Below are 13,214 nucleotides of genomic sequence, written 5' to 3' on the forward strand. Positions count from 1 at the left end.
ATTCCTGGCAGAAGGGACATGTGACTATTTCTGGTGACTATTAGCATACCAAAGCACATCAGGCCTTCAGGTTCCCTTAGTACCATAAATACCAGTTACACATTCCCAGCTCTTCTCATCTCCCTACTCCAAACTCCCCAGCTCACGGGTTCCCCTTCCTCAAGCTACTCATTCACCTTATAACCCTGCTGTTTTCAGTGTTTCTCTCTCTCTCTCTCTCTCTCTCTCTCTCTCTCTCTCTCTCTCTCTCTCTCTCTCTCCTCTAATGACCAGGTCTAGCATACTATGGAGCAGTCATGCCATCAGTTTGTGTATATATATATCAAAGCTGGTGTCTGAAGGTGTAGGAGTGTATGCTAAAACCTTACCTTTAGTATGTAACTGAAAACGAAGCTAGAAAGCTAAATTGGGCCTGGTTAGTTGTGAAAGTTAAATTTTTCACCACCGTCCCAAATAAAAGGAAGGGAATCTGAGGGCTCATGAATGGGTTTAGAATGATCAATGGAGACACCACACAATGCACGTGCGTGCACACACACACAAATGTGCATGAGCATGAGAGAGAGCACACTGCCACTTTCTACTCCCAGTTTTGTACCCAGAATTTGTGTGTATGTTATCCCAGGTAGATATCCATAACCTTCACCAGCCAAATTCTCAGTGGATTCTGAGACTCGAGTCAAAAACTACCAATCAGGTGCTGGAGAGATGGCTCAGCGGTTAAGAGCTCCAACTGCTCTTCCAGAGGTCCTGAGTTCAATTCCCAGCAACCACATGGTGGCTCACAACCATCTGTAATGGGATCTGATGCCCTCTTCTGGTGTGTCTGAAGACAGCTACAATGTACTGATATAAATAAAATGAATTAATCTTTAAGAACTACCAATCAAGCGGAAAGCAGTTACAGAGCTATTGTAAAGTGCATGGAGAGCTCCTGTGATAGCCTTGAGTCATTGATGTGAACGAGGAGCATCTCGGTCAAACAGGGAAGAAGGCGCAGGGGCTGAGAGGGAACAAGAGTTCCTAGCATGCACTCGGCAGCAAATGCATCTAAATATCCCCAGCACAGTGACTAAGAGCAAGAACTCAGGAAAAAATGTGGGAGCTCCTCCTCTCAAGTCTTAGTCTCTGCTGTATGCACTATAGAAACTCCATCCTTCCTTAGAGGGCCCAAGCTAGTCTCCAACTTGTGAGCTCAAGCCAGCCTCGCACTCACTCTCGAAAACTGCTAAGACTACAGATGGGCACCACGGAGCCTTGCAAGAATCATTTTTTTTTTTTTTTGGTTCTTTTTTTCGGAGCTGGGGACAGAACCCAGGGCCTTGCGCTTCCTAGGCAAGCGCTCTACCACTGAGCTAAATCCCCAAGCCCCGCAAGAATCATTTTTATTGGAGCTAGAGAGATGGATCTGCAGGTAAGAGTTCTTGCTGCGCTTCCGGAGAACCTGCCTTTGATAGTCTGCTGTTCTAACGAAACTGTCTCGTAAGTTTCTGCTGCTACTAGGAAACTTTCTGATGCCAAGATTGACTACATATTCTGTTCTGTTCTGTGCCCCTGGAAACCAATCATGACAGAAGTCGGTAGAACTGTTTTGTAAGTTTGGCCCCGAACCAGCTACCCAGCAGCACTTACTGCACCTGTGTATAAGCTTTTATGGTCCACGCTGCCCCTGGGATGGACCCCAACATAAGAGAGACACCCACACCAATATAAGAAACTATTTGGAATAAGATTTCCATTCCATTTCTTGAGAATAAGAAGTCCCAAGACCTTCCTGGGAACTGACAGCCTACTTAGCAGAAAGAGACATGTATGTGGGTAACTGATATCCTGGTTGACAAATTAAGACATGAATGTTAGACAAGGCAAGTCCCTGCCACAGTTGAACACCCCAACCCATGGAAACAGGATAAATGTACAACAAAGACATGTTCCTAAGGAAGTCTCCTATCCCTGAATCCTGATTGGCGAAATAACTTGGCACAAATGTTTATAGATTTTTAAACCCTGTAGGATCTTAACTTGGGGTCATGGTTCAGTTCCTGAATCTGAACCATGGTCCTAGTGGACCAGTCCTGGGGTCTATGCTCAATAAACTATCCTGTCTGACTGAGATGGGTGTCTGTGTGGTTTGTGAGGCTACTCCTGGACCCCAACATTGTGCACATACAGATGAGAAGGCAGGAATACACACGTGAACAAAAGTGAATGTCTCAGCAGTCAAGAGCACTTGTTCCTCCTTGTTCTGGAAGAAGACCCAAGTCTGATCCAGCACCCATGTGGCAGACCCATGTGGCAACTCAAGACTCTTCACAACGCCAGAGGATCCAACAATTCTAACTCAGAGCAAGCACAATTACCCACTAGCCATCTTCCCAGCCCTGCCTTCTTTCTTTCTTTTACTGGCTCTTTTGGGATGAGGCTCACTTAGTATCTGAGGCTGGCTTACAAGTCACTACTAAGCCCACCTGGCCTCAAACTTGTTAAGTATCAGAGTCTAGCATTGAACTCCTGACCCTCTGCATGTATCTCCCCGGTGCTAGATTTACAGATGGCTAGGATAACTGTAAAGTTTTAAAAATGTTTTTATTTTATACGGATGTGTGTTTGTCTATGTGTCTATCTGCAACGCATATGTACAGTGTCCTTGGAGATCAGAGAGACTATTGGATCCCCTGGGACTGGAGTTACCAGCAATTGTGAGCCACCATGTGAGTGTTGGAAATGGAACAAGAGTCCTCTGGAAGTAGAGCCAGTACTCTTAACCGCTGAACCATCTCTCCTAGCCCCCTGCCCTTCCTCCCATGTTATTTGCAGCACCAGCAACCTCTTATTCCCTCTTTTCTCTTTTTTCTTTTTCTTTTCTTTTTTCTTTCTTTCTTTCTTTCTTTCTTTCTTTTTTTTTTTTTTTTTTTTTTGGACATAGGGTCTCACTATGCAGTCCAGAACTATGTAGACCAAGCTGACCTTGAACTTCCGATCTTCCTCATGAGTGGTGCTGAGGAGGCACCCAGGGCTTGGTACATGCCTGGCAAACACTCTACCAACTCAGTTATAATCACAGCTAAAATCACTTTTAAGGGGAAAAATGATGCTCATAGATAATGGGAACAAAGCTATATGTCACTTGACCATCATCATACACTCTAGTGTGGAAAATACTGCATTATAAAATGTGCATTTCTAGCAGGGCAGCAGTAGCACAAACCTTTAATCCCAGAGCCTAGGAGGCAAAGGCGGCGGATCTGCCAGTTCGAGGCCAGCCTGGCAGCCTGGTTTACGGAGTGAGTTCCAGGACAGCCAGAGCTAAGAGAAACCCTGACTAGAAAAACAAAACAAAACTCAAAACAGAGGGAGGGAGAGAGAGGGAGGGGAAAAGGAGAGAGAGAGAGAGGGAGTTTCTTAGTGGTCCTTATCTCTTATGGGTCCCGGGGCTTGTCCTCAGTTTTAGTCTAGTTAATTCTCTTCTGCTACCTGAGGAAGTACATAGTGGGATAGAGCGCACCCAGGTCATTGAAAAACTCAGGGACCAGTATTGCAAGTCTAATCCTGAAGCAATTGAAGTGCGATTCCTTCAGTAGGACAGCTGAGACTCACATGACCTCCGGCCAGTGCTGTAGTTCCTCAGGCATCAGGGCGTGATTTCTCAGAGTGTCTTGGCAGCTATTGGCTGGGAGGCGGGGCTTCAGCCGGTCGCGCCGAAGAAGGGCGACGCGGGGCGTGTTCAGTGGGCCGCAGGCGCTTCTGATTGGTTGTCATCACATAGGGGAGTGTCATCAAGCTGCAAGCTGCTGAGGCGGCAGGCTGCAAGAGTCCAGGGCGGCTTCTCAACATTTACCTGAGACCCGACGCCCCTCGTCCTCAAGCCTGCGCTAGCTCTGTCCCAGCCGCCATGAACCGCTTCAAGGCGTCCAAGTTTCGGCATATGGAGGCCCGGCCGTCCCGCCGAGAGGTGAGCCCGGCCCGGACCTAACTCCCTGGCTCCTGGTCCCGGATGACTGCCATTCCCCGGTGCCTGCCTGTGCAGTAACACACCCTGGGTTGCAAAGACCCTCACTCTGCCCTGCCCCGATGTGTCTACCCGGAACTTCTCCCTTCAGATGAACCCCACAGTCCAGGCCGCCCCTTCATTGCTCAGAGGACAGAGTCCGGAGCTCTAGTGACGCGCCCTGGTCGTTGGGTGATCCCGGAGGTTGGCCTGGCTGGTTCGTCGCCCCCTGTTACCCCAGGAGGCCTCGCAGCCCTCCCAGACGCGACCAGGCCTCTGTTTCCGGTCGGCCTTGCTGGGAGCCAGGCTGGAAAACTGCACACGCCGGTCTCCTCCTTCCTGCAGTCTAAGATCACCCCTGCCCCGACCGGGCAGTGGGAGAGATGCATCTCTTCCTTATGGTCTCCGTGAGAGGGAAGGTGTCATCTGGAGAGGGAGCCCCTAGGGCCAGGCAGGCTTCCTCCCTCGGGTTTCCGCCACTCTTCTTCCTCTGCTGGCGCAAGCTCTTCTTCCTTTACTGGGGTGATGCTACTATTGGTGGTTGGGGCCTAGAGAAGCTTAGAGCAGGTGGATCCCAGATGAAGCGTCAGAAGGACAGTACACTTGATCAGGCACTGGTCTTTCTCCCCCTGTGTTATTCCAATAATTGTATTTAGGAACTGACCTCTAGTGTCCCAAAGCAAGTTATGACAACCATGCTGTTTTCATTGTCTGGAGGGTTACCCTTTCTGTACCTATTGTGTGCTGCCCAGCCTCTCTAGAACAGTGAACGTTGTGGCATTTCCCCTTTCCTGTGGCACTTAACAGCCTCTGAAGGAAGATGGTCAGCAAGCACAATGTAAATATAGATGTATTGAAGGACAAGAACACACAGGGGTATGTGGTGGGCCATAATGTAAAGAAGTGGAGTTTAACTTAATAGCACTGTGTAGGACAGAACCTGGGGAGGTGGAGTTCAGCTGAGGCCAGAAGGGTGAGAAGTAAGAAAAAAGCCAGTAAAGAAAAAGAAAGTGGGAGTGGGCGGGCTGTAAAAAAAAAAAAAGAAGAAGAAGAAGAAAGAAAGAAAGAAAAAGAAAATGAACCCAGGGTGGACAGAGGCCATTAGCGTGGTTAGGAGTAGGGGGCAGTCCTTCCAGGGAAGAAGTTGAGTTTTGTTATGAGTACAATATAGAGCCATTGAAAGCTTGAGAGGAAGTGTACAGTGCTTAGATTTGCATTAAGGCTATTACTAAGAGTGCAGTAATGACTAGCGTCCGGGTCTGGAGAGACCTTCAGGGCTCTGTGCCTTCATCCTGTGTGGACCTCCTTCTAGTAAACTAACCAGACAGGCCCACAGAATAAGGGGCCTCAGGAGCGCTTGGTCACGGAGGCAGGAAGGATTGCAGATCCCTGCTTTGACACCGACAGAGGAAATGGGGACCTTGGTGATCTCAGATGCAGGGTGAGCACTCTTCTCCTTCCCCACACGTGAGCTGTTAGCATTTCTGCCTTTTACTCACTCATCCAGGGGAAGAGCATGTTCTGAGGAAGCCACATCTTTCTCTTCTCCCTGCTGAGTGTGAATGTTCACAAGGGGTCCTTGGGCCCTGGGAGAGACCTCAGCAGGGTAGCCGCAGAAGTCACGCCCAGCTTCTGTTAGATTGTCACTTCTTTGTTACCTTCCCACTCTTTGAACTGAAATACTGCCCCCAGAGACACAGGCAGTTCCTCTGACAGCTGCCTCCTCCTCCTTATTAGGGAACTGATTTGCTAAATAGAGTCACCCTCTGAGCTACTTAGATTATTTCAAGAACATTTGGTATTTTTTTTAAGGGACTGAGTGGGACAGACCCCCAAAAAATCCAAATATCTATCAAAAAAAATACTTTTCTAATGGTGCAGCTTTAAGGGCTGAGGAAATGACTTTATTAGTAACCATGTTTGCTGTGCGCACGTGAAGACATAAGTTTGATATCCAGAACCTAAGTGATGGTATGTGCTTATAATCACCCCACGCAGAATTTGTGAGTTCTAGATTCAAGGAAAGACCTGGTGTCAGTCTGTCTGTCTGTCTGTCTGTCTGTCTCTCTCTCTCTCTCTCTCTCTCTCTCTCTCTCACACACACACACACACACACACACACACACACACACACACACACACACAGTTTTCTGAATTATGGCTCCATAGGCATGAGCAGAGACCTGACACTAACCATGTTTCTTATTCCTCATCTGCAGGCATGGATCAGTGATATTCGTGCAGGGACTACCGCCACATGTGGGAACCACATCAAATCAAGCTGCAGCCTGATCGCTTTCAACTCTGACCGCCCAGGTAGGGAGGTCAACATGGAAGAAAAGGTTCAGACCTTATTGACATAGATAGGGTGAGGAAGAGGAGAAAACTCCATTCACCCTGGAGAGTTGGAGTGGCCTGGGCTGTGGGGAGGGACAGGCCTTAGACCCCTACACTCTGGTCAAGACAGCAGTCAGATTTTGCTTGCTTGTATGTAAACCATGGTGGTGGTTCTAGCCAGGTGGTAAAGAAAATGGTGTTTCTGTTTTTAGCCATCCCCACAGACCATCCCCCTCCTTGTACTTGGACCTTGAGGGGCTGGGATTGATCACAGGGAAGGTTTGAAAAGTCCTTGTGCCAGGGGTGACGCAGCACATCTGTTATCTCTGTACTCCAGGGGGTTGAATCTGGAAGACCGTGAGATGCAAGCCAGCCTGAGCTACCTAGACCCCGTCTCGAAGAAACCAAAAAACTTAAAAAAACAGCAAAATAAAACAAAAGCCCTAAAATGAACCCTGTGTTAGTTGAGCGCCCTTGGCTGCTTGTGACAATGGAGACAAACCAACTTTAGCACAGGATAAATGCCTCTTCGGCTGACTTAGGGACTTTGGGCAGCGCTGAACCCAAAGCTTCTCAAGCTTCTATCCATTTGCGCTCTCTACCCCCCAACCCCCACCCTATTGCTTCTTGATAGCATCTCACTTTATAGCCCAAGATGGCCTCCAACTTGCAGGATTCCTCTAGCCCCATCTCATGGGTGCTGTGACTATAGGTGTGAACCTATAGTCTCTCAACCCTGCTGTCTTGAGGTGCTGGCTTTCTTCTCTGGTGAGGATAGCAGGAGTACCAGCTGACAGCCCCAAGCAGACCTCTTCCACGATCTGTGGAAAAGAACACCTCCTTTTTCAGGGGTCTCTACATTCAGTGCAGATGGTTCAAGCTGGGGAAGGACGTAAGTCCCTTCAGTGTCAGGAAAAAAAGTGACAACTAGTAGAGGCTTTCAAGAGATCACATGGTTTGGGGTCTGGTCTCCTCTTGGAGTCCTTTGAAGGGAGATAAGTGACCACCACTAAGTTCAAAGTGAGAACCTCTGTGTTTGTTTAACAGGTGTATTGGGTATCATATCTCTGGAAGGCCGTGAAGAGAACAAGAGGCATGTGACCTACCTTGGCTGCCATTCAGGTAAGTGATGCCTGATCCAGGAAGCCTATGGCCAGGGATTCATACTTGGCCCTGTTGCCTGTGGCTTCTTGTGCTCACTGTGTGTTCTGCAAAGTCCTTGGGGTCAGAAGGCTGCACCTGGTTTGGGATTCTGGCCTGGAGGAGGGAAGGTGGATGTTCCAGTTCATCGGGGGCAGAAGGATGTGCAGTATCAGTCCTGGGCTCCTGGATATCTGTCCTGGGGACCAGACACACACCCCATATGGCTCCTAGCCCTGCATTTTCTCTGGAGTCCAGTGGCACCTCTCATTTCTAAGCCCCCTTCCCAGCCACTTCCTTGAGTGGCTATGCTGAACTGCAGGGTGGAGATGGACCCTGACAAAGAACTTTTGACTGCTGCAGCTGCTTCTGGGGGTCCCCGCAGCCTGCATGGCAGAATGCCCACTTTGGGGAACATTTATCATTATCCCCTAGGCATTAGCCTAGTTGGCTTAGTCTCCATAGCTTCAGTTGCTATGCGCTAGATCTCTTACTGAGGATCTGGGGTGAAGGAAGAGGGTACATCCTTACTCCTTCGGTAGGGTGGGTTGAAGGAGATCTGGAAGTAGGTTCTGCTCATTGTCAGATTCTGACAGTGATGATGATTAGGTTGATAACAAAAGCCAAGATTCATGCAGAATACTCTGAGTGTTTTCCAATCTAAATTTGTTTGTTTGTTTTTCTTGTTTTCCAAGATAGGGTTTCCTCTGTGAAGCCCTGGCTGTCCTGGAACTTGCTTTGTAGACCAGGCTGGCCTTCAACTCAGAAGTACCCTTGCCTCTGCCCGCCCCCACAAGTGCTAGGATTAAAGGTGTGCACCAACATGCCTAGCCCAGTCTAAATTTTGTATAATTTCTTTTTGTGCATGTGTGTCTGCGTGTAACATGCATGCCTGGTGCCTAAGGAGGCCAGAGGGTTGAGGTTGGTGTTACAGATGGCTGTGAGCACCATGTGGATTGGGAACTGAAACTGGGTCCTCTGAGAGAGCAGCCTGTGCTCTCAACTGCTGAACCATCTCTCTAGCCCACTAATCCAAACTTTGAAAAGGAGTTTTGAGCCACCATTTGGATAGCATAGGTAGACCTTGGTTTAAGCGGATAGTTGATTGTTTTAGGTTGGTTTGTTTATGTGTATGGTTGTTTTGCCAGCATGTTTGTTCCACATTCATGCAGTGCCCTTAGAGGCCAGAAAATGGTGTTGGATCTTCTGGAACTGGAGGTACAGAGGACGGTTAGCTGCCAGTTGTTTAAAGTTAGAGTTGTGGGTTCCAGCACCCCATTTCTGAGCATTTCTGTTTAACTGGAGCCCCGTATGTTTAGTAGGAACCTCAGCAATCATTTAATTCTTTGCTTCCAAAGCAAAGATCTGCACATGGTTTTCATGGGCATAGCCATCTGGGGTTGGCAGGAAAGCAGGCAGGAAACAGTTGGACCACAGCCACCCAACCCAGTTCCTCCTAAGGTAGCACATCCTGCTGTACCTCCGATTGTGGAAGGCTGCTGGGATTCACCCCACAAATCCCTTTTTGGCTTACACAGCTGGAGTTGAACTCTTTTTTTGTTTTTAAACTGGGGAGGAGACTGTGGTGGTACAGGATGAACCATAGCTAAAGGGATATCAGGGCTGGAGGAATGCAGTGGGGAGGAAACATGGAGGGTATCGGGTTGAAGATGGGGCTGTGGACAGAGCAACAAGCCAGCATCACCACAGCAGGAGAGGCCACTGCTGTCCCTGGGCCGTCAGAGGAGGCAAAGAAAGTGGGATGGATGTGGACCGGGACCCTTAGGGCAACTCATCTGGATTTCTAGTCAGTGCGATGAGGCTGTATGTAGAACAGGCAGCTGGCATCTAGAAAGAAATGAAACTGAGTCACACGGATACACCTTTCCCGAGTCCTTGCACACACAGACCTCCCTGGATCCCCATGACAACCTAGCAGTTAGTGCTGCGGTGACATCCCAACTAGAAAAATGAGGGTACCAAAACCCAAAGGGTAAGACGCATTCTCAGAAGCTCACAGCTGAAAAGGAGTGGGTTGACGGTTGTTTGCAGCCAGCCTTGCTTCAGAACCCGAGCTTGCCAGTGTGGTATCGTGCTGCCTTTCTTACAGTTGGAACTGTTGGTGCCCCTATTGCTCCGTTCCTCTGGCTGCTGGGTGGTCCAAGCAGGTGGTGTCCCAAGGTGAAAAGGCTTGAGGGCAGGGAACTTCCAAAGGCAGGGGAGTAGCCAGGTCTAATGTGCCCAGGGTCTCCCATCACTGTTGCCTATGTGGGCCAGATGCCACTTAGTATCTCTAGGGCAGACATTGCCCCCTGTATCTCACTGAGTTACAGCCTTAACCTTTTTTTAGTTTCCCCACTGCTTATTTTTGAGACAGCCTCTCACTAGGTTGCCCACACAGGCTTTGAACTTTTATTCTTTCTGTTCCAATCTCCCAAATAGCTAGAATTACAGACTTAAAAGGTCTATGCTACCAGCCTCAGCTCAGGGAGGGGTCAGAGGAGCTAGAGCGTGGTTACGTGAAAGAGCAGCCTGCTAACAGGGCTCCTGCAAAGAAAAACTCTGAAGTCACCACTGCACCAAAGGTATCAACTTGTCCACACACAACCACCCCAATTCTCTACTAATAGGGGGCTACTACTCCCCAGTCATTAACAACTTGGGGTGGTTCTCTCATAAGTAAAAAGCATCAAGAAGCAAACATGAGATCAGGCACATGTAGATACTGATTCTAGTTCTGAGCTTCAGGTTTTTTAACCCAAAATGTGGGTTGTTTTCCTATCTATCTATCTATCTATCTATCTATCTATCTATCTATCTATCTATCTATCTATCATCTATCTATCTTTGTATCTAGCTAGCTAGTATTTTGGGTTTTCTATGTGTAGCCCTGGTTGTCCTGGAATTCTCTCTCTGTAGACCAGGCTGATCTCAAATTCAGAGATCCACCTGCCTCTGCCTCCCAAGTGCTGGGATGGGTTGTTATTATTGTTAGTGGTGGTGGTGGTGGTGGTAGTGGCGAAAAGTGGGTATTCTAAGGTTGTCTTTCTAGAGAATTTAGAAATGGTCATAATTTAACAGGGAGGAATTTAACTAGAATTGATTGTACAGCCATAATCTCATTTGGTAGAGATCCTTATATTTGTTACTAAGCTAAAGTTAGGATCTTTTACATTGGTACAGAATTTATTTGATACATGTTTAGGTTTTCTTTGATATAAATTTCTTATCTACTTAAAAGTAATATCGTTATTCTCATATATAGGCATTTTGCCTATACCACACATTTAAGTATACAAGGCTTATCCCCAGTCCTTTACTGCTATTAAAAGACTAATCTGAGATGATTAAACACATGAGTTAAGGGCCAGATAGCAAATTCATGGCTCTAAGTTTATTGTTAGGAGTGCTTTCAAGATAATTTATTAGGATAATTAACAGACAACAGTCCAGATTACTTAGAGTTAGATGGTTTTCAAAAACATCAGAAATCTGCAAAACCTGACATTTAATGTTATTTATCTTTGTTGAGACATGTCTGCTCCTACCAGCTCCCCTCTGGTGGATTCACAGAAGAAATCGAACATCTCCACCTCCAGGTGGGGTGATGTATGGTGGCGAGACAGCCACTGGGCAAGAACTGCCTCAATTCATCTACAGACTAAATACTGTCCAGAAAAGGGCACGTTACAGAATAGTTGACTGATAATTTCTGCCAAGCCAGAGTGATCAACCCTTCAAAATTCTGTATTTCAAAAGTCTGTCAGATGATCCTAGGCCAGAAGGCTGAAGACTTGCTCTCACGTGTTGAGACAGGGACTGTGCAAGTAGAAATCTTCTCTATAACCTGTCTTAGTTCTAGAAGCCATGTTAGGCTTCTTATATTTACAGATACATTGATCATTCTCAGATATCTGATGGGGTTGGAGACTGATTATAGTCTCACAGCCTACCCAGGCTGTTTAACTCTGAGAATACAGATTTAATTGGATAGTTATTAGACAGTACACAAGCTAGCCAGGATATGACATGGATTTTAAGCCTTTCTTAAGCTGGAATAGATAACTAAATGTTTTGTTTAACTGATAAAATGTTGGACTGGGTATTAGGTGTATTTTATACTTTTAAATTACAAAATGATAATAGTTGTTCTCAGCTTATATTTGAGAGAAAAGTTTTTTTTTTAACTAGACAGAAAGGGTGAAGTGTAGGTTGATGACATTATGCAGGTGAAGGCAGGTACAGAATAGAACGAGGCCTGTCATTGTTTGAGAAGGAAGGATGGGTGGGAGAAAAGTTTTAGAGAGGCAGAGGAGGCCAGACCCAACTGGGAAAGGGGGAAGCAGCTGAGAGAACATGGCGGCAGATGTTAAGATTCTTCTCTGCGCGTAGTTACAAGTTGTTTTGCCTATTCTTTTTTCTTTTCTTTTTTTTTTTTCCGGAGCTGGGGACCGAACCCAGGGCCTTGGGCTTGCTAGGCAAGTGCTTTACCACTGAGCTAAATCCCCAACCCTGTTATGACTATTCTTTTTTTTTTAAATAAATTTTCATCCATGCCATTTGAAGATTTATTTTATTTATTATATGTAAGTACACTGTAGCTGTCTTCAGATACACCAGAAGAGGGCATCAGACACCATTACAGATGGCTGTGAGCCACCATGTGGTTGCTGGGAATTGAACTCACGACCTCTGGAAGAGCAGTCGGGTGCTCTTAATCGCTGAGCCATCTCTCCAGCCCCCCTGTTATGACTATTCTTAAGGGATGGGTGTGTACAGGATTTTGTGTTGTCTAGATGGGCAAACTATATCTTATCAATTGGATCGGAGGATATCGTGTGATGTGTTCTTTCATGTGGCGACTTAATTGAGTTCAAGAGAGTGTATGGCGGCAGGATGCACTGGGCCTGCCACTGAATTGGGATGTGTATGCCTGCTATGGTGGAAACCAGCCAAGAGAGCTGTGACTGAGGGCGGGGCAGCCCGACAGGGTGCCTCGTTGGATGGCTCACAGACAGGACAGCAGTCAGAAAGTGATGGGGGCAGTGTGGAGCTGATGAGATAAATTTGTGCTAGTTCCAATGGCCCACTGGAGACAGAACCAGGGACAGCGTGACTGCCAGAGTTTGTGCGGGAACCATTTGCCCCTTTTTATTTTTACTGCAACAGAGATCTTCCTGCCTCTGCCTCCCAAGTGCCAGTGCCGGTCATGGTGGTAGTAGTGGTGGTGGTGGTGTGTGTGTGTATGGGTGTGTGTGTGTGTAAAGAGAGATACAAGAGACAGAGTGTTGAGGTGCACATGTGCCACAGCTTGTATGGAGAATACAGTATGTGAGTACAGATAACAACTTTCAGGAATTGGATCTCCTCCATCATGGGTTCTAGGGATCAAAGTTAGGTCAACAGGCTTTGCATGGTAAGTGCTTTTACCTGCAAAGGCATCTCACAGGCCCAATGTGGGTTATTTTAAACCTACTGCTGATCGGGGGAGATGACTGACCAGGCAGAGGCAGTTGTGTGCAGGCTTGATAGTGTGAGTTTAACCCTTGGGTGTCACCAAGGGACTGTAGTGAACTTACTCAATTGAGTTGACCTCTGACCTTCACATGCTGCCGTGACATGCACATGCCTGCACATATATACATACACATGCACTGACTAAAATAAATGCATTAAAATACAAATGTATATACATAACCACAACAATGTTTAAAATTATATGAGAAAACAAGCCAGACTGGTGGCATAT

The 13,214-nt window shown here is 47.0% G+C and overlaps 1 protein-coding gene across 1 annotated transcript in view; it reads left to right on the forward strand.

Annotated features, from left to right (window-relative positions):
- The first annotated feature begins 3,770 nt into the window (after nucleotides 1–3,770).
- The window catches only part of Coro7 (coronin 7), a 55,719-nt gene continuing 46,275 nt past the window's right edge, over nucleotides 3,771–13,214 (forward strand). The window contains 3 exon segments of the mRNA NM_001191639.2: nucleotides 3,771–3,952; nucleotides 6,208–6,304; nucleotides 7,373–7,447. Coding sequence (NP_001178568.1) covers nucleotides 3,893–3,952; nucleotides 6,208–6,304; nucleotides 7,373–7,447 — 232 coding nt within the window. The 5' untranslated portion in view covers nucleotides 3,771–3,892.

The sequence above is a fragment of the Rattus norvegicus genome, chromosome 10 (assembly GCF_021556685.1).
Source record: "Rattus norvegicus strain SHRSP/BbbUtx chromosome 10, alternate assembly SHRSP_T2T, whole genome shotgun sequence".
NCBI classification, from domain to species: domain Eukaryota; kingdom Metazoa; phylum Chordata; class Mammalia; order Rodentia; family Muridae; genus Rattus; species Rattus norvegicus.